Source organism: Pyrus communis, chromosome 2 (genome assembly GCF_963583255.1).
Source record: "Pyrus communis chromosome 2, drPyrComm1.1, whole genome shotgun sequence".
Taxonomy (NCBI): Eukaryota; Viridiplantae; Streptophyta; class Magnoliopsida; order Rosales; family Rosaceae; genus Pyrus; species Pyrus communis.
Window position 1 is genome coordinate 9,661,685 of NC_084804.1, and position 23,919 is coordinate 9,685,603.

General features: G+C 37.5%; 2 protein-coding genes across 2 annotated transcripts; one reads left to right on the plus strand and one right to left on the minus strand.

Moving 5' to 3' along the window:
• Positions 1-4: 4 nt before the first annotated feature.
• On the minus strand, positions 5-1,960 carry LOC137726471 (G-type lectin S-receptor-like serine/threonine-protein kinase SD1-1). The gene is made up of 4 exons (XM_068465407.1): positions 1,666-1,960; positions 1,351-1,588; positions 1,107-1,257; positions 5-930 (listed from the first exon to the last, which is right to left on the minus strand). The coding sequence occupies exons 1-4, from the start codon at positions 1,811-1,813 to the stop codon at positions 634-636; spliced, it is 834 nt and encodes a 277-aa protein (XP_068321508.1). The 5' UTR covers positions 1,814-1,960; the 3' UTR covers positions 5-633.
• A 9,498-nt stretch (positions 1,961-11,458) lies between these two features.
• On the plus strand, positions 11,459-19,574 carry LOC137727063 (receptor-like protein EIX2). Its single transcript, XM_068466002.1, has 2 exons — positions 11,459-12,609; positions 17,686-19,574. Exons 1-2 carry the CDS (start codon positions 11,523-11,525, stop codon positions 19,524-19,526), a joined length of 2,928 nt encoding a protein of 975 aa, XP_068322103.1. The 5' UTR covers positions 11,459-11,522; the 3' UTR covers positions 19,527-19,574.
• The last annotated feature ends 4,345 nt before the right edge of the window (positions 19,575-23,919 follow it).

Below are 23,919 nucleotides of genomic sequence, written 5' to 3' on the forward strand. Positions count from 1 at the left end.
GTGTAGCTTTAATTTGTAGGATGAGAAGAGTAGATGTTAAATTGGATGGTGCTTCATGGAATGCTTTTATTGGTGGGTGCTTGAATAATGGGCAGACCGAACAGGCGTTGACAATGCTTGAATCGACAGTAGAGAGAAACTTCAGTACGGCTGCCTCACTTTAGTGTGATGTTTGTGTTTGCGGGAAGATGGTCACGTGGTCCAAATGCCTGCACTGAAGATTTTCTACCAATAGAGGATTGCCAAAGAAACTTAAATGACAAACACCTATCTCGAACCAGGCTTAGTGTGTTAATTGCGGCGACTTGATCAAATACCCAAACCAGACCTAAGTGCAGGATCTACTTTCCTTCTCAATAAATTTTATCTTATCATGAAATAATAAAATAAAATCAATAAATAGTAAACACAACTTTAGCTATAACTTAAATTTTCTTCAACCACCTAACAACCCCAGGTCCTCTCTTTATTCTGATTTAGGAACTGATAAACTTGTAATCATAAATATTTTTCTTGCAGAGTTACAATCGCAGGTCTCATTGTTTCCCAGCCAAGGCTATAAGCTTCACGTCAACCCTCCGAACATGTTTTGTGATGGTAGATTGAAGTACTAACAAGCACCGCAATGATGATCTACCGAGGTTCTATCAACGTAATGCTGAAAGTATTCTCTGAACATAGAATCGTCCTTGATGGTGATTCAGGGACGCTTCGTTCAGTGTAGAAACCAGGCTGCTTTGGAGGCGGCAAGGCAACATCACTGCTCAACATCAGAACCACAGATGACATGCTTGGTCTATCCTCAGGTACTCTTTGCACACATAACAGCCCCACATGAAGACACCTTATCACTTCAGATATGTTGCATGCATCACAAAACGTCTTATGGATCACTTCTAGTGGTTTATCTTGAATCCATCGTATCCATGCCTTAAAACAAATTGAAACATGTATGATATGTTAGTGGGCTAATATGTAAAAGGGGCTTTGCTGCAGACCATCTATACTGTTAAATGCATGTCATTAGAAGACGTGCTTCGAAGAGCACCGTCTAATTCGCTGTTCTTTTTAAAGTAAAATATCATCACCTCGTTGGTTAAACTTACATGTCCAAGAAGGTTGTGGTCGTGATCTGGATGATGAAATCCCCTGTTCTTATTCCTACTCAACATCTCGAGCAGTATGACTCCAAAGCTAAACACATCAGATTTCATCGAAAAAATTCCATCTGCTGCATATTCCGGAGACATATAACCACTGCCAGATCAATATGTAGTGACCAGTGAGAAAGAATTTCAAAAGCAGAACAACGAAAATTTTAAGCCACAAAACAAGTCTAAGCATGCTTACTAGGTTCCAACCACTCTATTTGTGTTGGCCTGACTTTGTTCACCGCCAAATGTTTTAGCCAGGCCGAAATCTGAAATCTTGGGGTTCATATTATCATCTAGCAAAATATTGCTAGGTTTCAAATCTCGATGTATAATCCTTAATCTAGAGTCTTGGTGAAGATAAAGAAGCCCTCGGGCAACTCCACCGATAATGTGGAAGCACTTAGGCCAGTCGAGCAATTTTTGTCCCTCCTGGTCTGAAAAAACTTTAAGCCTGTTATTTCAATGGCACATTGAATCCTAGGTAAATAAGGTTGAAAATGAAGGATCATACCAAAAATATAAAAGTCCAAGCTTTTGCTAGGCATGAATTCATATATTAGAATTTTTTCATCTTTTTGAATGCAACAACCAAGAAGCTTAACAAGATTGCGATGCTGAAGTCTGGCTATGAGTATAACTTCAGTTCTGAACTCTCTCATTCCTTGTCCGGAATTCTTTGAAAGCCTCTTTACTGCAATTTCTTTTCCTTCTATCAGTGTACCCTGTGGACCACCATTTCGAAAAGACTTAAAAAAAATTATAGCAATATAGCTAATTTTCGTTGCATGAATTCATGTTACCTTGTACACGGGTCCAAAGCCACCTTCTCCCAGCTTGTTGCAGCTTGAAAAGTTGTTAGTAGCTTTAGCTATGGTGGTCAAGTCAAACAGTGGTAACTCCATCTCTTCCCTGTCTTCTCCAACGTATTCTTGTCTGCAATCCTTTCTTCTGAGTCCTGAAATAGTGGAAGATTCTTCAGCATGTATAAAATGATGTGAACTGTTAGCTACACTATCGAAATTATCTATTCTACATACTGCTGCCACCAAATCTGTGTTGGGCAGAGGTAATTACTAAAAGTTAGGAGGGTAATATTGTCTGTAGGTTTGGATGCCCTGGGCCCGATTTGGGCCTATTTTGGGTTGCTGGTTTTGGGACAAGTGTGGCTTTGGAAGTGTATTTGATAATAGTTTTTGTAACGTGCTAGAATGGATGTCAAAATTGTGCTAAAGTGGAAATGTATACATTATTATTGAAGAGATACGAACATAACCCTAATTTGTGCTATAATGGATGTCAAATCTGCAGAATGGTTTTCATGACAGTGTATGTGTGATAAGGATATTGTGTGCAAAGCAATACACATGGAGTGTATGTGGGAATGTGCGAGTGTGTAAGTGGATGCAGTGTGGTTTATCATGGCGGTGTATGTGTGAATGTGTGTGCCTACATATGACACAGTATGCGCGGGTGTGCGTGTGAGTGTGTATGTGACTCTGTGTGTGAATGTTGTGCATTGTGTCTAATCAGTTTGTGTGTGTATGCAGTGTGTGTGAGTACAATGTGTGTGAATATTTAATTAGCTCGCAAAGTTTGTTTGTTCCTGTGAATTTTGATTGTACTAAGCATGTCAAATTGCTAATGGATTTGCTGTGTTTGTGAATTTCAGAAATTTGGATAGTTGGACGGAACAATTGGGCCGTTGGCTTTTTGAGGTATATTCAGTTACAGTAATTTTGTTACTGTATTGTTGAATTTTTATTACTAGAGAAATGTTATTTTGTTATCCTTATTTTTGGTTTTTCTTCTCTATGAAATAGAGAATTGGGCCTCAAATTTTGGGGCATTCTCTAATTTTTGTGATATTTGTTGTGGATTTTGATGCATGCTCTAATTTTTATGATGTGAGATCCATGTAAGCGTCTCTAAACATTGATCATTTGTTTTGTTGATTAGTCTCACCCCAAGACCTTATCCTAAGTTAGGCATCACAACATCTAGAATTCTTTAATTCATTTATGAGAGCATTTTCGTACTGTTGTGCTGCCGTTATTGTTTAATACACTGCTTAATTCGAATTTTGATACGAGTTTTCATTAGAATTTAGAACCTTTGTTATGATCAATAATGTATTGTTTTTTGAAACGAAATGATGTATTATTTTGGTCTAAGATATATTGTTATGATCATTAGAATTTCGTATACACCTGTGATTCAAATACCACTGAATATTTAATATGCATTTGCAATTATTTCGTATACACTGCTTAATTCCTTTTGAGCTGGGTTGCCTGCCCCTCATTATCATTTCCAGTTCCACATGATTTGGTGTTTTCTAAATTAGTTTTGATTTTGGTTTTTTTCTTAGATCAATGTTATGTCGCACACTCATAAGGCCACCCATTCGAAAATTGATCAATTTCTCCAAATAAATTTCAATCAGGCTATCTGATTAGGATAGTTTTAAATGAGATGAGATTAGTGTGGGGTTTTATGAGAGCAAAATACAGGAATATTTTTTGTGTTTTGAGAAAATTGGAGCAATGGTTTACTGTTTTTGATTTTGGTTTATGAGGTTTACTTAGATCAATGTTATGTCACACTCACAAGCCCACGCATTTACGTTGTGTGTACATCAGTCAATGGTTTGCTGGTGCAATACTATTTTAAATTTGATACTGCGTCTGGAAACCATCAATTCTATGTTGTGGACTGGGGAGGGTCAAATATCTTCAAGGTTGTTGGATTTCTGATTATTCTTAAGAGTTGTTAAATTTATTAGCTTGAGTCATGAGTTATGCTGAAAGATAATGCTTTAGTGCTGATAGGGATTTAAACTTAGATTCGAACTTGCATTAGTTACTGGATCACCCAACACGTCAAAACCATCTTTCAATATCACGTGGTGGTTAACACTTTGTGGATAGCTTCTTCTCTCTATATGCTCAACTTGGAATCAACATTTTGGGTATGTAGTATTCTGAAATGCATTCCTTCAACCCCATTGTTTGTTTGGAAGATTGTCATGTCACTGTCTCTCTGCATGTTATGATCTTTAATATTGGTAGTGTTGTATTGCAAGATTTCTCATATTATTGTGCTGCAACTTCAGGTACAAAAAGGTCCTCATGATGTGGATGCAGAGAATATTAAAATGAGCATGTTTAGCTGCCAAAATCCAAAAAGACAATCACAGGGATTATGAAGGGAGAGAAAGAGGATGGAGAGGACGAGTAAGTAGTTGTTTTGGAATAAGTGGCAGTTGTAGAACTTAGAAATGAATTTGCAGACCGCAATTATATTTATACTTAAGTGTAGTTTTTGACTTTCATTTTTTCAGTTTGTTCTGTTAATGGTTAAGAAGACATGAATCACATGCATAAATATTGCATATCGTATATATACGTGGAACTTTTGATATGTTTTATATGGTTTAAAAACCCGCAGCATCGTGCGAGCACCATCGCTAGTTAAATACTAACTACCTTATCTAATGCATTTTTAATGTGTCCGAAAATAGTTACCTTCATTTCTGAGTTTCTTCTGCCGTATACACAATATCATTCCAACTGGCAATCCCATGAGAAAAACTTCAGAGCTGAGGAGAATTGCTAGTAGCTGTCTCTTGTTGAAATTGCTCTTTTTCTTAGCATGATCTGAAATATCTGTATTAAAACAAACTTTTCATGTGATCTCGTAGTGTTGCGGTAACTGTGATTTTAACACTAACTTATTTAAACCCTACTTTGCATACTGCAGATAAAGGTCGAAGACGTACCTCGTTCTGAAGCTGCCACCCGTATATAGAGGTCTTGACCACCGCCGGGAGGGAATTCTCTTATGTCGGTGAGGTTATCAAACCAAAGCACGCAGCCACTTCCTCCCTCCCTGATGTCTAGATTTGCACACGCAGTACATGAGCAGTTTCCCAAACATAATCCCTTGCATTCCTTAAGGCTCGTGCTTTTATCAAACCACGAGGTTGATGTGTCTGGCAATTTAATCCCACTACTTTATGAAGCCATCTCCATCGCTGCAGGCCAACGGAGTCCTTCGAACACATCCATCAGACCAATATCCCAAATTCCAATCTTTCGAAGATTTTGGTACAAATCCCTGCAAGCTTGCACATATCGGAGAGTTATTATTGATACTGCAACTAGAAAATGGACCACACAAGGCATAACTCTCACTTACTAATTAAGTTTGGGACTACAGACAAAATAGTCAAAAGGGTAGAAAGATGGCCAATTGTCTTCCAAGTAAACCTCTGCACGATGAAGGAAAGAAAGGAATTTAAAGCTAAAAAGAAGACTTTTCAGTGAAAATTTGACAATTTGTAGCAAAAATTCTGAGTTTATAATATTTTAAACTAATCATGTTTTCAGTTCTACTTATTTTAGTCTAAGTTTGTTTCACGTGCTCTTAATCACAAGAATATAAAGCATTTTAAAGACATTACTCAAGTAAGTTTGACGTGCATAAGTATTCATATGGTAAGTCTGTGTTAAATTGACTGTATAGTTTTGGACTTTGCACATTAATTAGTTTGATACTTTAATTAAGATTTCATTTATCTTATGGCGCGTTTACGTACCAATAATCGAAATCGAAATCAAAACAAGGAATTGAATTCCGATCACAGAGTATTGAAGCGTTTACTAAAACAAGGGAAATCAAAAAAGTGGTGGGACCCCACAAAATAAGGAATCCAACTCCCCAAATTGGAGGAATTGGATTCCTTAGATGGGTGAGGTATTTGGATTCCGAAAGAAGGAGGGAACCAGGAATGTACTTTTTCTACCTATTATGACCCTCACATTAGTTCTAAAATTTCAAGTCTGCCACTCATCCCAACAAGAACAAGTCCACCGCTCCTTGCACACCCTGCCTTCATGTGTCTACTCCTCACTTTCCAGTTTCCACCTCCCTGTGCGACCGGGCTTCACTTCCCAACCTACCAGCTCAAGAACCCCAGCCACGTCTTCCCAAAACAGGATTCAAAAATCAACCACCCAAATCCAGAAAATAAACAATTCAAATCCAAATCCAAACCCACAAACCCGTGGAAGCAATCACTCAAAAAACCCAGAAATCATGAAATACTTCGCAGGTGGAAGAGGTGGCTATGAGGTAGGCTGCGTGGGGAAGATGTTGGTGACGGCCAGGAGAGAAAAGGTACGCAGACTTGCCGAGAGGGAAGGAGTGTTCAAGTATATGGATGATAAACAAATTGCCCAGAGGGGAGGAGGAATTGGATTGATGTGAAATTAAACAAATTAAAATGTTATTACAAATAAATATACGGAAGACATAAAACATAAAAGAACAAGCGAATTTTAGTAATAATAGTATTTTTTATTTCGATTCAAGTGAATTAATAAATAACTTATATGAACTCAGTTTCACTCATATTCTAATTCCAAAACATTTAAGTAAACAATTTCAATTGGAATCTGATTCTGACTCCTTCTCATTCCAACTCCTCCTCAATCTAATTTATCACCAATCTAATTTCTCCTATTTTGATTATGGTTATATAAACGAGCCATTAATTATAATCCAATGTCTTTTTAATTAGCCGTAGACCCCTAGCCTACTAGTTGATCTGTACATTTACTGTTGTGCTTGCTTTCTTACAACTTAATAGTTTTGCACCTTTAGCATATTGATAAATTCCAAATGTTTTGTTTTTATTTTGAACAATATTTGGCTATTTAAAAATGAGTAAGAATTCTTACTCAAAATCGTCTCTGCAAAAAATCAATTAAAACTAAGGTCGTTTAGTCATCAAATTATTTAAAAACAAATGAAACGTATTGGTAAAAGCATTACGAACTGTCTATGTATTTGTTACAATAGATTGACTAAACGATGTTAGTTTTAATTTATTTTTTGCAGAGATGATCTTTACAATGTGATTCATAATATGAATGGTTCTGATCACAAACACAAAACTCTGTGTTTAAAACACTAAGAATTTTCAGTAGGAGTTCATACTCATCTTTGAGTAGCAAAATATTGTTCTTTTATTTTTAATATCTATTTAGAGTTTTAAGTCGTGTTGAAGTTTCCTACTGCAGCTTATATATAGATGAGATTACATTAGGGTTTTGCTTGCTGTTGCCGCAAGTTATTCATATAGGGGTCGATGTTAAAAAGGAGTTGTGGTTGCTACCATTGAGTTTTCGTGGAAGTGAAAATGATGCTGCTGCGTGTATCAGAATGAGTTTTTTATTGGATTGCTGCCGCATTTTCATTGTTTAAGTCATATATATATAATAGCCTACAACAACTACATGCATTATATAGATCCATTACTTTGCTACATGTTTTGAAATTCATATATATATTCTTATATATTGTTGTATGCTCTGAAGGTATATATTGTAGTTTGCATTTGAGGCAGCACTGCACAAAAAGCTAAAGAAAATTGAGATTTTATCATAAAATTAATTGGTAAAATGGGGAATAGTTCAACTACTTATAAGCACATGCAAGGTCCTTCTTCCCATTAATGTGGAACTCATTCTAAACATGCCCCTGTAGCGAATTTTTAAGCCTAGTATATAAACCACACAAACAAGTGACGTGGAGCACGTGTGACCGTTGGGCTTCACACGTGAGACAATCTGCTTTGATAAGCACATGTAAGGTCACTCCTCCCATTAATGCGAGATTCATTTTCAACAAAAACATCGTCATTCATATAACAGCAGAAAGTTTGTGTTTTTCATGTCAGTCAGTTGCATGTGTTTTCTCAAGAGAAAAATTATTTTTTTCATGAGGTTTATGGTAGAAAAATCAGTTTTTATCCAAGTATTTTTGAAAGAGAAATTTAGTTTTGTTCACTGATTTTCATTGCACTTTAATTAAAATCAATTATGAAAATGTGCTTTGTCGTAAGTGGTTGATTTCAAAAATAATTTTATTTCATACATTGTGCATGATTGAGTTAGTATCTTGCAATGTTTGAGGAGACAGTGATTGACGGTCATGTTAGTATTGTGCAATTTCCACTTGAAGGTTGAAGAGAGATCAAGTAGTAAAGCGTGGAGACAAAACTATCTACTAGTATGCGTTTCTAGTTAATGGGTTTTGTAAGTCTTTATGTACTTCTTTCTCTTAGTGTTTGCCCTAATTTGGGAGCCCGAGGATTTTCCTAATGGTGGGTTTTGTCTCATTAAATTCTACATTCTATGTGCACATTTTATTTTTCATTTTAATTGCATATGTGTAGAATAATTTAGTAAGTATCGTGAATGCGAAAATCAAATTTAACATTGATTTTTCAAGTAAGAACCTATTCACTCCCTCTAGACTAAACTAGTGCCATCCTAACTTTTTTTTGGTCGAATTACCCATCCTAACTTTCATTTCAAGGCTAGTAAAACAAGTCTTTTGCACAAGAGAAACAGCCCAGCTTTTGTGTATTCAAGAGGATGACAGAGAGATGTCTAAATCAAGGTAAAAGAAAAAGGATAATACTAGATAAATTAAATTTGTAGATTAAATTTTTAAATTGAATATTGTGTCATCAATAAGAAATAATCACATTAATCAACACTTAAGTGGTGATCCTATGATCAATTTTCATGTCATTTTTTGTTTACAAAATTCACTCTCCTTAGCATTACCTAAAGAAAAATAATTGTAGCCACATAAGTCAATGAAAAGATTCAGAAAGGGTAATGCTAGATGGATTAAATTTAATAACAAAATAATGTATCATTATTAAGAAATAAGCACGTTAATCAATACTTATGTAATAATCTAATTATCGACATCCTACCAGTTCGTCATGATTAGATCGGTGTTCAGTGTATGTGTTGAAGACCTATCATTTAATTTACCTATTTAATCTTCCTTGTATTAGGCATTTAAAAATCAAGGTAGGCCTATCTTTTTTTTTTTATTGTTTTTTGTTTTTTTTTGTCAAAGTTAGGCCCACCTTTGGTGCAGACGAAAGAGGGCCACGGACGCACGTGGTACGACTTCGAGGCCGAATTTCACAAACGCACACAAGATCAAATCAAGGAAGACCAAGAAAAATCAAAAGCGCATAAACCTAAGTCCAAGGCTGCAATCACGGTGCAAATTTCTCAAAGTCCAAATCTCCTCATTCACTGCCAGCCACGGACGCAAGTAAAAGTCCAAGGAGACCAAAAATCAAACAGAATGGAGTGACAAACAAAAAATAGAAAGAAAAAAAAACATTTGTTGGCAGTGACAGAGCAAGAAATTTCTTGTAGTAGGGGCAATCTGAAAAATAATTAAGAAAATCGTATATAGTATTGCTTATACATAATATGATAATGAGGATAATTTCAAATGACGATGTACCACAATTCTAATGTTACAAAAATTTTAATGTAGCAGTGGAAAGTGGCAAATTAATGAGAAAAATATTAACACATTAGAAGCTGGAGAGGGTTTTTTTGGTTTGAATGACAGAATAAAAGTACGTTTGCTCATATAGTATTTGATATGGAGTAGTAGTACGGAGATATGCTTGATATTAGATACATATAAGTTTTTTTTTCAAAGGTAATGCGTATATATATAATCTACAACTTAACTAACATATTATTTGAGTGGGGACATCTGCCCCTAGTGGGCTTTTATTGGCTTCGTCTATGTCTGTTGGTCGCCAAATCATGAGGCTAATTGACAAATCCAAGTATACCAATTACCAGATAATTGGCATAAAATTCAAGCAAAGTTCGATGGAAATTTTCTTCAAATTAGCTTTGTGAGGCTAAACCTACTCTCTGCCCCCACAATATCCGTTTGTTCAAAAATAAAAAAAAATAAAAATTTGTCCACACAGAGTTGTATCATTCGAAAATAATTGATACAAGAATATCATTTTGTAGTCTTCTCTTGACACCCATAATACCCATCAAACTCCAAATTCCAAATTTGCAAATGATACAAAACACACAAATCAAATCCAAATCAAATTCCAAATTCTTATGTGAACTATGCCGGTTTGATTTTTACAACAATGAATAGCTTTTATACAATTTTATTTATTTATTTATTTTATTATTTTTTTAAAAGGGGACAACTAGTGATAAATCACGGTTATCCACCATTTTCGAGAACCGAGAAGACTCACATAGATTTTTCAACCTCCCCCCAGCTTGAAGCTTCGAACCCAGTATACAATTCTATTTATCGTCTCAGTATTTATATGTAGAATTTCAGCACATATATTAAGTGGTGCAAGACTTAAACACACTTGACATAATGTTGAAACCATAAATAATACTAGCAATTGCTCACATCCTATGCATGTGTTGAGCAGTTGAGGAGAGTTTTCCAAGGAAAAAAAGGGTGCGGAGAAAGTGGGGTTGTGATAATTTGACATAAATACCCCCTTATTATTAAATAGTTTTATTTAGTATAATGAGGACAGAATTGGAAAATTAACATTAAATATGATGATAATAGTCTACCGCCTAATCGATGCTGGTGTGAATTCAAGACTCTTAATTCGAAGTCTCTGTCGCATAACGGAATTCACCACAAATGGCATTTAGTGTGACCAAACCATTACCAGTTGTGTTGACTATAATTAATTCAAAGTCACTAATTACTTATGATGGAGATTTTGGGTGTGAACGCACTTGGTTCTTTTGTCCCCAGTTAGGATTCAGGAAGTGTTTCATTCACCACAAAAATAAAAATAAATAACAAATTAATGTTGTTGTTTTGGTCAAAAAAGAAAAAAAAAGTTGTATTTATTTGAGCTAGTATGCGAAACAAACGGTATAAAACACACTTGATTAGGAGGACATGAAATCAAATACCTAAAAAAAACTAAAAAATAAGCACGGACAAATAAGCTATCTAAATTGATAGTTCCACAAGTAAAAGTAGATTGAAAGAAATGTTTATGCACAACATACATGATCAATGTTAGGGTGTAAGCCGGTAACTATTGTGCAAATTGTATTTGAGCTTCCTCCTTTGTAATTATTTTGTGATGGTAATAAAAATGCCTTTCTCAAAAAACAAAAAAAAAAAACAAAAAAAAAAAAAATTTGAAAATTCACATTGTTCAAGCTCCTTCACACAAAAATGTAGTTGGGACTTGGGAGTCGGCGTTATTGCTTTGGTTACCAAAGTCAAGAACGTGCATTAATTAATTAATAATACTATTATTGTACGTATAAAAATCCTATCGTGTTACGACACGTGGCTTGAATACCAGATATTTTGGCTAAATTTCTCCTATATATTATGCGAAGAGTTCTCTTGTTGTTCACATACCTGATTTATCCAATGGATACCTTGCATGCAAAAAGCTTTTTATTAAAGCCTATTTACCTCAATGTTTCCCTCTGTTTTCACCTTTTGTTTATGGCATCCTTTTATCTACCCGCTGTTATACTCTGCTCCGGTGGTATCGGAACTCCGACCACTGGTGTTGTGAAATCATTATGCATTGAGGAAGAACGCAGAGCGCTTGTGAGCTTTAAAAACGAGCTTGTTGATCATTCGGGTAGGCTTTCTTCTTGGTTGGGTCATGATTGCTGTCGATGGGAAGGAATTTCATGCAACAACAGCACTGGTCGTGTCGTCAAGATGAACCTCCGCAATCCATATCCGTATCCATTTTCATATTCTGATGAACGGTGGGACGTGTCGGCTCATGAACAGTCTTGCTTGGGAGGTAAGATAAATGCTTCTTTATTATCCTTGAAATATTTGAATTACCTTGACCTGAGCATGAATAATTTCCACGGCAGTATTCCCATTCCAAACTTCTTTGGGCAGCTTAACAGTTTGCAATATCTCAATCTTTCCTCTTCATCGTTCGGGGGAGAGATTCCCTATTCTCTTGGTAACCTGTCAACCCTGAATTTTCTTGATCTCGGATTGAATTACAATTTATCTTCCAGAAACTTGAGTTGGCTTTCTCACCTCTCTTCCCTAAAATACCTTAATCTCGAAGGCATTGACCTTAGCAGCACAAGAGTCAGTTGGGCGTATGATATTAACATGCTTCCTTCATTGTTAGAGTTACACTTGTCGTCGTGCCAAATCAAAAGCATTCCACTCTCACTGCAAAAGATTAATTTCACATCCCTTTTGATCCTTGATTTGTCAGATAATAAGATTAATTCTGCATTTCCCAGTTGGCTTTTTAATTTTACTAGCCTCAAAGAGCTTAATCTAGCCAGAAACAATTTAACCAGTCCTTTTCCGAGTGAATTTGCAAACTTGAAATCTCTGGAAAGCCTTGATTTATCTGCAACAAGCCTAAAAGGTCAAATTCCCGAAGTCATTGGAAATTTGTGCAAGCTAAAGTTCTTAAGCCTTCGCGCCAACGATTTTGATGGAGGGGGGATTGAAGAGTTTTGGAGGAGTTTCTCTAATTGTTCAAATAATTCATTAGAGTCACTAGACTTGTCATTCTGCGGGCTGGAAAGCCAACTCCCGGCCTCCTTAGTGTTAGTGTGAATCTGATTTTGCTGGGTTTGTTTTAGAATGCTGAACAGAAGCAAGAAAGCAAGCAAGCAGAAGAAGCTGAACCGAAAAAGTTTTTCTTTTCTTTTGTTCTCTCTACAAAAGTATTGCAGAGGAATAATCTTTGTACAGCACACACAATGCGCACTCACACTGCTTTACATTTAATTGATGGCCTTAGCTTTAGGACCACACAAAACACTACTTTTAATCTTAGTCACTCATCACCTAATTACATGGATCAAATACCACATGGCACTCATGGCCTTACATCATTTAACCTTACACTTGGCAGATATGCTCAAGTGAATACACACATTAAAACTCATCTTATTTCTAATACTTAATAAGCTAGAGACTTATAATTCAACACTCCCCTTTAAGTCTTGAGCTGATTTCAATCCTAGCATGCTCCTGAGATAATTAAACCGATCTTTAGGCAGAGGTTTTGTGAAGATATCAGCAAGTTGTTCATTAGTTGGACAGTACACCAGATCAATGATGCCATCCTTCAGTGCATCCTTGATGAAATGATATCTTCTGTTAATGTGTTTGGTCTTCTGATGGAACACAGAGTTCTTGGTGATTGCAATTGCTGAGGTGTTGTCACAGTGCACTGGAGTGGCTTCGGTTTGAAATTCTCCAAAGTCTTCAAGAACAAATCTCAACCAAATGGCTTGAGTAGTTGCTTCTGAAGCACTGATGTACTCTGCTTCTGCAGTGGAAAGAGCAACACAATTTTGCTTCACAGATGCCCAAGAGAATACTCCACTGCCAAAAGAGAAAGCATAACCAGAAGTACTTTTACTGTCCTCAATTGATCCACTCCAGTCACTGTCACAGAACCCAATTAACATTGAGTTCTTGCCCTTCACATATTCCAGACCATAATCAAGTGTACCCTTAATGTATCTTAATACTCTTTTAGCAGTTCCAACATGCTTACTGGTAGGGCAGTGCATAAATCTGGCTAACAGACTGGATGCATACATAATATCAGGCCTGGTTGCAGTGAGATATAAGAGACTTCCCACCAAACTTCTGTATAATTCTTCACTTGCAGCACCACTTCCATCATCCATGGTTAACTTCTCAGTTGCAACCAATGGAGTAAGCACAGGTTTGCACTCTTTTAGACCAAATTTGTCTAACAAAGAGCTTGCATATTTCTTTTGGTGGATGAAAATGCTTGAAGTGGTCTGAATTATTCCCATTCCAAGAAAATGATGTAGAAGACCCAAATCAGTCATCTCATACTTTCGTTTCATGTCTTCCTTGAATTCTTCAAGCATTCGTTTGTTGCTCCCAGTATAGATTATGTCATCCACATAGATCGACACAATCAAAATGCCTTCCTCTTCTGTCTTGATGTACAGTGTTGGTTCACTTAAACTTCTTGTGAAACCACATTGTGAGAAATAGGTATCTATTTCTCCATACCAGGCCCGTGGTGCCTGTTTTAGGCCATACAAGGCTTTGTGAAGTTTATATACCCTGTCTTCCTCCCCTTTAGCTACAAAACCATCAGGCTGCTCCACATAAACCTCCTCCTCTAGAACACCATTCAAAAAAGCCGATTTGACATCAAGTTGATAGAGTTTCCAACTCTTTTGTGCAGCCAATGCTATAAGGGTTCTGATTGTATCTAAACGGGCAACAGGAGCAAAGGTCTCGTTGTAATCTATTCCTGGTTTCTGGGCATATCCCTTTGCAACAAGCCTTGCCTTGTTCTTTTGCACAGTTCCATCCAGGTTGAGCTTTGTTTTAAACACCCATTTTACTCCAATTATAGGCTTGTTACTTGGCCTATCCACTAACTCCCAGGTTGCATTCTTTTCAATCATGGAGAGCTCATCCTTCATAGCATTCATCCAAGATTCATCCTTAGCTGCATCTTCATATTTCTCTGGTTCTATAATGCACAGATTACATTTAGCAAGTACATCATCCAGCCTTCTCCATTTTAATGGAGTATGATCAAATGCCTGAGTGTCACTCACACCTGCACTTGACTGTGAGTTGATCTGTGTATCATCAATACCACTTGCAGCTTCTTCCAATATACCAGGTGATAAACCACTTGAAACTTGAGTGTCATTTTCTGTATTCTCACTTCTTGATGTATCAACAGAGTCAAACTCATAAGTAGGCAGTGACATATATTTTTCTGTGCTTCTTTCCCATTCCCAAGCTGAGTTTTCATCGAACACAACATCTCTTGACAAAATCAGTCTCTTAGAGATTGGATCAAATACTCTATAGCCTTTCTCACATTTTGCATATCCAACAAAGACTCCTTTTATACTCTTGGGTTCTAGCTTGTGTCTTAGCTCAGATGGAGTATGGACATAACACACTGAGCCAAAAACCTTCAAGTGAGCAATACCTGGTTTCCTTTTGCTGTAAGCTTCAAATGGTGTTATACTATCCAGTGATTTGGTAGGACATCTGTTTAACAGATAGACAGCAATATGCACAGCTTCTGCCCACATATAGTAAGGCATTCCTTTGTCATGAAGCATAGACTTGGCCATTTCAATAACCGTTCTGTTTTTTCTTTCAACCACTCCATTTTGCTGTGGAGTGTAAGAGAGAGACAGTTGCCTTTAGATTCCCTCTGTGTCACAGTATTGCTTGAATTCATTTGATAAGAACTCCCCTCCTCTATCACTCCTTACACATTTTACCTTCATTCCACTTTGCAACTCAGTCATGGCCTTGAATTTCTGAAAACAAATAAAAGCTTCAGATTTGAATCTAAGAAAATACACCCATGTCATCCTGGTTGCATCATCTACAAGCAACATGAAGTACTTGTTTCCTCCAGTAGACTCAATTCTCATCGGTCCACATAAATCTACATGAACCAATTCAAGTGGAGCACCAGCTCTTTGTGCTTGACCACTAGGAAACCTTTCTCTGTGTTGCTTACCATATTGGCAGCCTTCACACACTTTGTCATACTCATCTAGATATGGTAATCCATGAACCATGTCATTTTTCTTCAATTTCTTGATTCCACCAAAGTGTAGGTGGCCTAATCTTCTGTGCCAAGTCAGAGAACAATGAGCAAAACTGGTCTTCAACACAAGTTGCTTCTCAGGCCTTAGAGATAGAGGATAGCACCTGTTTTCTTTCATTTTTACACAGATAATTTGACATTTCAGAGAAGGACCATCAAAAACAGTACACATATGTCCACCAAACACAAGATAATATCCGTGCTCATCCATTTGTCCTACACTTAATAGATTCTCTTTCAAACCAGGTAGGTACATGACTTCTCGAATGTATTTTCTTCCTCTGTTAGTCTCAATTTCCAGTGATCCCATTCCTGCCACATTAACTAACCCTCCTGTTGGCATTTGAACTTTCCCTGCAACATTTGTATTCACATCAACAAGAAGATCAACATTTCCTGTCATATGATTACTGCAGCCACTATCTATGTACCAATCTCCATTAACCTTAGTCTCAGCAACTGCACAATTTGCATAAAACAAGTTCCCTGTTACTTCCATTTGACTTGCACAATTTGCCTTTTGAACAGACTTTCCAACAGTACACTCTCTGGCCCAATGACCAAATCTATCACAGTTATGGCACTTGGATTTCCCCTTATACCTACATTCACCATAATGAAACTTTGAACACACCTTACATTGAGGTTTTACACTCTCTTGACCCATACCCTGTGAGGAAGTACTATTCTGTGCAACATTTGTGTATGATTTTTGCTGAAACTTTGGTTTTGACTCCCATTTCTTGCCCTTTTGATTCCAATTTCTCTGTGGTTTAAAAGTACTAGACTGAGCATAACTTCGATTCTGCCCTTTTGAACTAACAGTAAGAGAAGAAAATGCTCTCTCAGTTGCATCTGAGGAATGCAAATCAAACCTCTGCTCTTGACTCTTCAATATAGCTAATACCTCTTGCAGTTCAACAGATTCTAAACATTTGGTATTTTCTATCACTAAGCATATAGGATCATATATCTTAGTGAGACTGATTAATACCTTCTGTACTAGTCTCTCATTTGACATAGTTTCACCAAACGTTTTCATTTGATTTATCAGATCATTTAACCGAGTAAGATACCCAGTCAAGGATTCATCATCACGCATTCTAGTGTATTCGAATTCTCTTCTAAGATTCTGGAGTTTCACAGATCTTACCTGATCCCCACCGTGATATCGCCATATAACAGATCCCATGCCATTTTTGCTGAGTCTGCGTTTGCGATTCGAGGGAAAATCTGGTCAGAGACTGCGTTTTGAATGATTCCGAGAGCTTTTGCATCTTTCATGAAGATTGCAGCCATTTTCTCATCATCGTCAGCATCAACATCTGTATCTTCATCAGTCTTAGCTTTCTTCTTCTTCGAATCAGAAACTGGAATCCCTTTTTCCACCAGGTTCCACAGTCCATATGACTTGAAAATGGTAACCATTTTGATTCTCCAGAACTCGTAGTTCTCACCGGAGAAGATCGGGGTCCTCACTTCAGCACTCCCAGATCCAGCCATCGTGAGCTTGTGTGAATCCAGAAAACACGTAGTTCTTAGATCACAGACAAACTCCGGCAAACTTCACCGAGTCCAGAAACGGTGATGTTTGAGCTCACAGAAACACGCCCAGATCTAATCGAAACAAGGCTCTGATACCATGTTAGTGTGAATCTGATTTTGCTGGGTTTGTTTTAGAATGCTGAACAGAAGCAAGAAAGCAAGCAAGCAGAAGAAGCTGAACCGAAAAAGTTTTTCTTTTCTTTTGTTCTCTCTACAAAAGTATTGCAGAGGAATAATCTTTGTACAGCACACACAATGCGCACTCACACTGCTTTACATTTAATTGATGGCCTTAGCTTTAGGACCACACAAAACACTACTTTTAATCTTAGTCACTCATCACCTAATTACATGGATCAAATACCACATGGCACTCATGGCCTTACATCATTTAACCTTACACTTGGCAGATATGCTCAAGTGAATACACACATTAAAACTCATCTTATTTCTAATACTTAATAAGCTAGAGACTTATAATTCAACACTTAGGAATGTTAAAAAGTTTGCAAAATCTCGACCTTTGTGGAAACCATTTGTGGGGGTCGATTCCAGATTCCATCGGAAACTTGTCCTCCTTGAAAACATTGGACTTCTCTTATAATTATATGAATGGCTCCATTCCAGAAAGCATCGGACAACTCACTGAGCTGGTTTCCCTACATCTGTACCTCAATATATGGGAAGGCATTCTTACTGAATCCCACTTCATAAATCTTACTAGTTTACAAGATTTTCAAGTAGGAGATACACAAGGACCAATGTCCCTCAGTTTTGAAGTAACTTATGATTGGGTCCCTCCTTTCAAGCTCCACACAATTGAGATCATAAACTGTCGGGTGGGTCCTGGTTTTGGGGTATGGCTTCGATCTCAAACTGAACTAGTGAATGTTAATCTTCGCGGTAATGAAATCTCAGAAAATTCCATACCAGAGGAATGGTTGTCGAAGATATCTACCCAAGTCATTTATCTAATTTTAGCTCACAACCAATTCTCTGGAAACCTTCCTACCCATTTAAAATTTCCAAATTCAATGGTTATTGATTTGAGTCGTAATAATTTGGTCGGCCCACTTCCACTTTGGTCCACTAATGTCTCTCTTCTATATCTTCAAAGCAATTCATTCTCCGGACCAATTCCCTCGAATATTGATCAGTTAATGCCCAATTTGGAAGGTCTATATCTCTTTGAGAATCATTTGAATGGCGCTATTCCTAACTCTGTTTGCAACATCCAAAGCTTGGAAGTTTTGGCCCTAAAAAGCAATCAGTTTTCTGGAGAATTCCCTCGTGCATGGCGTGCGGGGAGCAATCTACTGTTTTTAGACGCGAGTCACAACAATCTCTCTGGTAATATTCCCACTTCATTGGGAGTATTAAGTTTATTAGAGATTTTGAAGCTCAACAGCAACAATTTTGAAGGTAAAATTCCTGATTCCTTACAAAATTGTTCTAGTTTAAGGAGCATTGATCTTGGAGACAACATATTATCCGGGAAAATACCTTTATGGATTGGTGGATCAAACGTAGCCATGTTGTATATGCTACAGTTGCGATCCAACCTATTTACTGGACATATTCCTCATAACTTGTGCAATCTTAGCCATCTTCACATCCTCGACCTTAGTCATAACAACTTTTCGGGGATGATCCCCAACTGTGTGAATAATTTGGCTTCTCTGGTTCGTGAGGATAATTTAGACGGTCTCCATTATGGTTTTTATGAGCAAGCCACATTGACACTAAAAGGGGGTCAACATGTGTATAACACGACTCTCATATTGGTAAAGAGCATTGATCTTTCATCGAATGTGTTAGAAGGTGAGATTCCTGAAGAGATATGTAGCCTTGTTTTATTGGGTACACTGAACTTGTCCATGAATCAATTGACCGGAAAGATACCCTCCAAGATCGGAAACATGCATTTAATTGAAACTCTTGATCTCTCGCACAACCACCTTTCGGGACAGATGCCTCGAAGCTTGTCATCTTTAAGCTTTTTAAGCCACTTGAACTTGTCTTACAACAACTTGTCTGGAAGAATTCCTACAGGAAACCAACTTCAAACGTTGAATGATTTATCCATTTACATGGGTAATCCATTGCTATGTGGTGTTCCTCTTTCAACTCAATGCCCTGGAGATGAATTGAAGGATGCAAAAGACAAGAATGAAAATGGAAATTATAAGTTCTGGTTCTATGTCAGCGTGATACTTGGCTTTATCGTAGGCTTTTGGGGTGTTTGTGGTACATTGGTCTTAAAAACATCGTGGAGGTATGCCTATTTTCGATTCTTTGATGACATCAAAGATAAAGTGATGGGGTAGCAATTCTCTGCATCTTTGTTGATTTTGTTTCCAGAAAGGTAAGATTTATGTCCCCCCTTTTTTTATGTATTTTTTGTTATCTTTTTTCTTGTATTGTAAGGGGTTAGGTTTATGTCTCCATGACTAGTTGTACCTTTTTTTTTATATTAATAAAAATTTCTCTCGTATCATTGAGGTTTTCTTAAAAAAAAAAAAAAAAAAAAATGGTGATGGGGTAGCAATTGCATTGAAAGTGGCATTTTTTTCAAAAGGATATTTTATGATGTTCGATGGTACTATATTTATGTGATGTTTTTACCCTTCTATTTTGTATTATGGTGCTTGCACTCTATGACATAAAGAAATAAAAAATAATTCCATCTTTCAACAGATGTTCTTACGGGCAAATCATGTATTCTGTTTTTCTCACATGTAAACTTGAAATATACATGACGGTTGTCCATTCAATGTTGCACTTTATCAAAATAATACTTGTTCATAATGTAGATAAGTGCACCTTTACATTCTTCCCTTTTAAACTTGTACTAGAGAAACCAAATACAACCACTTGTACTTGCATCAAACAACGGTTCTCTATGTATCTTCGAGCAATTATGTTGACCGACATTCATTCACCGGTGGGACGATAGGAGCGCGTGCCCTTTACTATCTGGTTACCATGCCTTGTGTTAGCTTGAATTGGTCCTCACTTCCTTAAGTCTCTACAATCCAATGCATTTAGAAAAGAAAAAAAAAAGACTTTCAGCAAGAGCAAGAATATGCTCGGTCCATTACGGTTTCCACAAAAAGTCACTAACTTCTGAAAGTGCTTTTGCTATTTATGATATACATTCTCACAGAGATGTCCGATGGGCATATGCTCCTCCAAAAGGGCATCTATCTACATTAATGTAGTTTTAACTGGATTAGTTCCTTGCTTTCAAAAAGTGCATTTTGCTACTAATATTAAACATTTCAGACAGCCGAGCAGATTGGCAAACGTTCCTCCCAGAAGAGTATATAATTCAGTTTTGAGTCCTAAACCAAAAGATAATATATTATTTTGCCACTGAATTTGTTTGTCCAATCCACAAGTTTCAAAAGGAAATGGACAATGAACTTAGTATCAGCAACGCTAGCTCAAAATCTATGAGGAAAATTAGAAATATTAGGATATAGGTCTAATCAAGACACATCAACCAAAAAGTCAGATTCAGAGAAACAAAAACCCTCAAAAGGAACCAAATCAAAGTAATTCAAATATTAGATCAACCATGGAAAGTGATTAAAACTAAACTCGAAAATTGAACTCAGATAAAGCTATAACTCAAACCATGGGTGGCTATGTTAAACCCCACCCCCATTTTATTTTAAAATGATTTTTTAGTTCTTAATTCGTGAGCCCAAGGGGCCCACCCCTTTATTTGTGTCCCCCACCCGGGGTGACCCTCTTCTTTCTCTCCTTCCCTCATTCTTCTCTCAACTCTCTCTGCACTCTCTCCTTCTACCCGAGCACCACACACACGCATGCAGACCACCCACCCTTTTGTAGCCTCGATGAACCCATCACCCTCGAGACTCCCTCGTCAGGATCTTCAACACGTCGAAGTCTCTCTCTTCCTTCTGCCACGACAAGCATCGAGAGGGTGCAATGGCGAACTCCGTCAAACTCCACCAATTGCGAGTAGGTGAGGCTCAGAATCATCTTACCCTATCTTAATTTGGATGTTGGTACGAATTTCTGAGTATGTATACCTGTTTTGGTGAAGGTTGGACTTGAAATCAGTTCGGGTGTGTTAAACCAAGATTCCGGCGGGTACCCGTGGCTTTCAGGCCATTTTCCGGCCAACTCCGGCCACGATGACGGGAACCAAGGGTATATTTCGATTCCTTACCTTCGGGGCTTCAATTTGGTATATTGAATGACATGTTTTGGTTGAGTTTTGAGCTCCATCGGAGCTTGGGAATTCTCCGACCGAAATCCAGCTTCTCCTTCCTTGGAATCCGGTAACCCACCAAACCCAAGACCTTTGGGCCTTTCCAGTCCAAGTCCCATAACCCTATTCAAATTTGTCTAACCCATTTATTTAAGTTAAGCCCAATAACCTTTTAGAGACCTAACCCATACTCTGGGTCATATTAAACTTGGGCCTGAGCCCTTTTATTTTTAGTTAGGCCTGCTGGCCGAATGTGTGTGTGTGCATGTCGTGCATGCGTATGCATGCTGTGCATGTGTTTGTGTTTGTGAAGTGTGTGTGGGTGTGTGTATGTGTGCACGTGTGAGTGTGTGCACGTGTGTGTGTGTGTGTTTGTGTGGGTTTGGGTTTAAGCCCAAACCACCCCTTTTCACCCTAACCCTTTTTAACCAAAAACCTTAGGACCCGAAAACCCAAAATCTCTCCAAGGCCAATTTCGATGTTTCGAATCCGTTTTTGGTGTCCATTTCCTGGAATTCTATTGTTTGGACATAGTTTGATAAATTGTACATTTTTGTGCTTAGGTGAACTTGCTAGTGGGGATTTCCTTAATCCTTTTCCGCACAACTTTGCTGCTACGAAGTATCTGTGAGTGGACTCCTTCTAAAATTACATGATTTCATAGTTTAATTGTATAAATGAATAGCATACCTTACGAGTTTTATGAACTGATTTTATGTTAAGCATGTTTATGGAATATGTTGTTTATCGTCTCGTTTTTGGTGAGGAATTAATTATTAGCCTACATTGAGCTATAGTTTGATATATCGTATTTTCTATAAAAATCATGAACTGGTAGACTATCTGATGGATGACGATAGGATGCTATAACATGTTTTAGAAACCCCTCTTTATAGTATAGACGATGGATGACCTTATACTATGAAGCGGTTATTTTTTAGAGGCGTAACTATTTGTGCGTACCTAGTGGACACTATGCCGCCTGGGGCGAGGATCTGGTGTTGGCAGTTAGGCCGAGAGAAATATTCCCTAGCTACGGGCTGAGGGACACGGAGCAGGCATTGGGCCGTGAGTTGGTAATCTATGGCTACGGGCGCAGAGACCACGATGCTGGCATAGGGTCGGGAGTTATATTTATTCAGTGACCTTACTAGCAGCACACTGTGCTTACGAGACGATCTGTAAGACGATTGATATTTTGATTTACGTGATGTTTTTCCGCGATATGTCTTTTGAGATGTTTTTGGCATGCTAGGGTTTTCAGTAAACCTATCACTTATTATGCTAGTAGTTTTCTTTATATAAACTGTGGGGGTTAGTATCTTGATAATTGTTTTATTATTATTGTATATATGAACCTGGTCCACTCACCTTTGTTTTGCGTCCTCATTCAGGTCTTAGAATCGAGGCATACAATCCCGGCGTCAAGGCACTTCAGCATTGGCATCTTCGAGCCCTCTCGGTGTAGGACCCACTCCTTTATTCATTCAATTTTATATTATTTCTTTTAGTGTTCTAATTAGCTGTATGTTCTGAACACGTTCCTAAGTTGTTAATTCATTGTATTTCAATTCATAACCCTTATTTATTTCTCATTCTTAGCTTTTGTATCAATTAATGGCTTTCGTCAGCCTCGAGTGTCGGCCAGCATGTGTCTATCCTAGTATTTGAGCAATATCAGGTCGGGACGTGTCAGGCTGCGTTTGAATGAATGAGAAAATAGAGAAAAGGAAGGTACCTTAAAATAGATCTCTCTTTCCCTCTTCCAGAAAAAACTTAATTGTTCTTCTGAATCCTGAACTTTCATCTCCCACATAGATCACTTTATTCTATTTTATTTTACACAGAAACCCCCCACAGACTTCAACACAAGTGAACATGGCCGTGCTCATTTCTCAGAGGTTGTATAAATAGCTTCTCCAATATCATGAGATTATATATGAGAAGCTCATCATATTTTCTATGTGCATGATATTAGGTTAAATTGAAATTATATATAATAAAAACATTTTAACCGAGCAAACCATTACATGAACCCAAATATTTTGAGGCAGCACAATTTCAAGTAACCAAAGGCAACCATGAACCAAGGAATCAAAATAGAAAAGCAACACGAACAGAGGCAACTCCAGATTCTTATATGTATTCATCTTTGATCAGAGGATTGTGTTTGGAGGGTATGCTGGATGAGGCCATGGAGATTTTCAAGGTAATGGAAGAAAACAGCCTTAGACCTGATACGGACAATTTCAATGCTCTTATACTCGGTTTCTGCAAGTCTCGAAGAACAGACTTGTCCTTCCAGGTTTTTGAGATGATGATCAAGAAAAGGCGTATGCCTAACGAAATGACCTACACCATTCTCGTGGAAGGGATTGCGCATGAAGGAGAACTGGAACTGGCAACCAGAGTCTTAAAAGAGTTGCACCTGAGACTCGTAGTGAGTCCGAATACAGTGGAAAGACTGGTTATGCAGT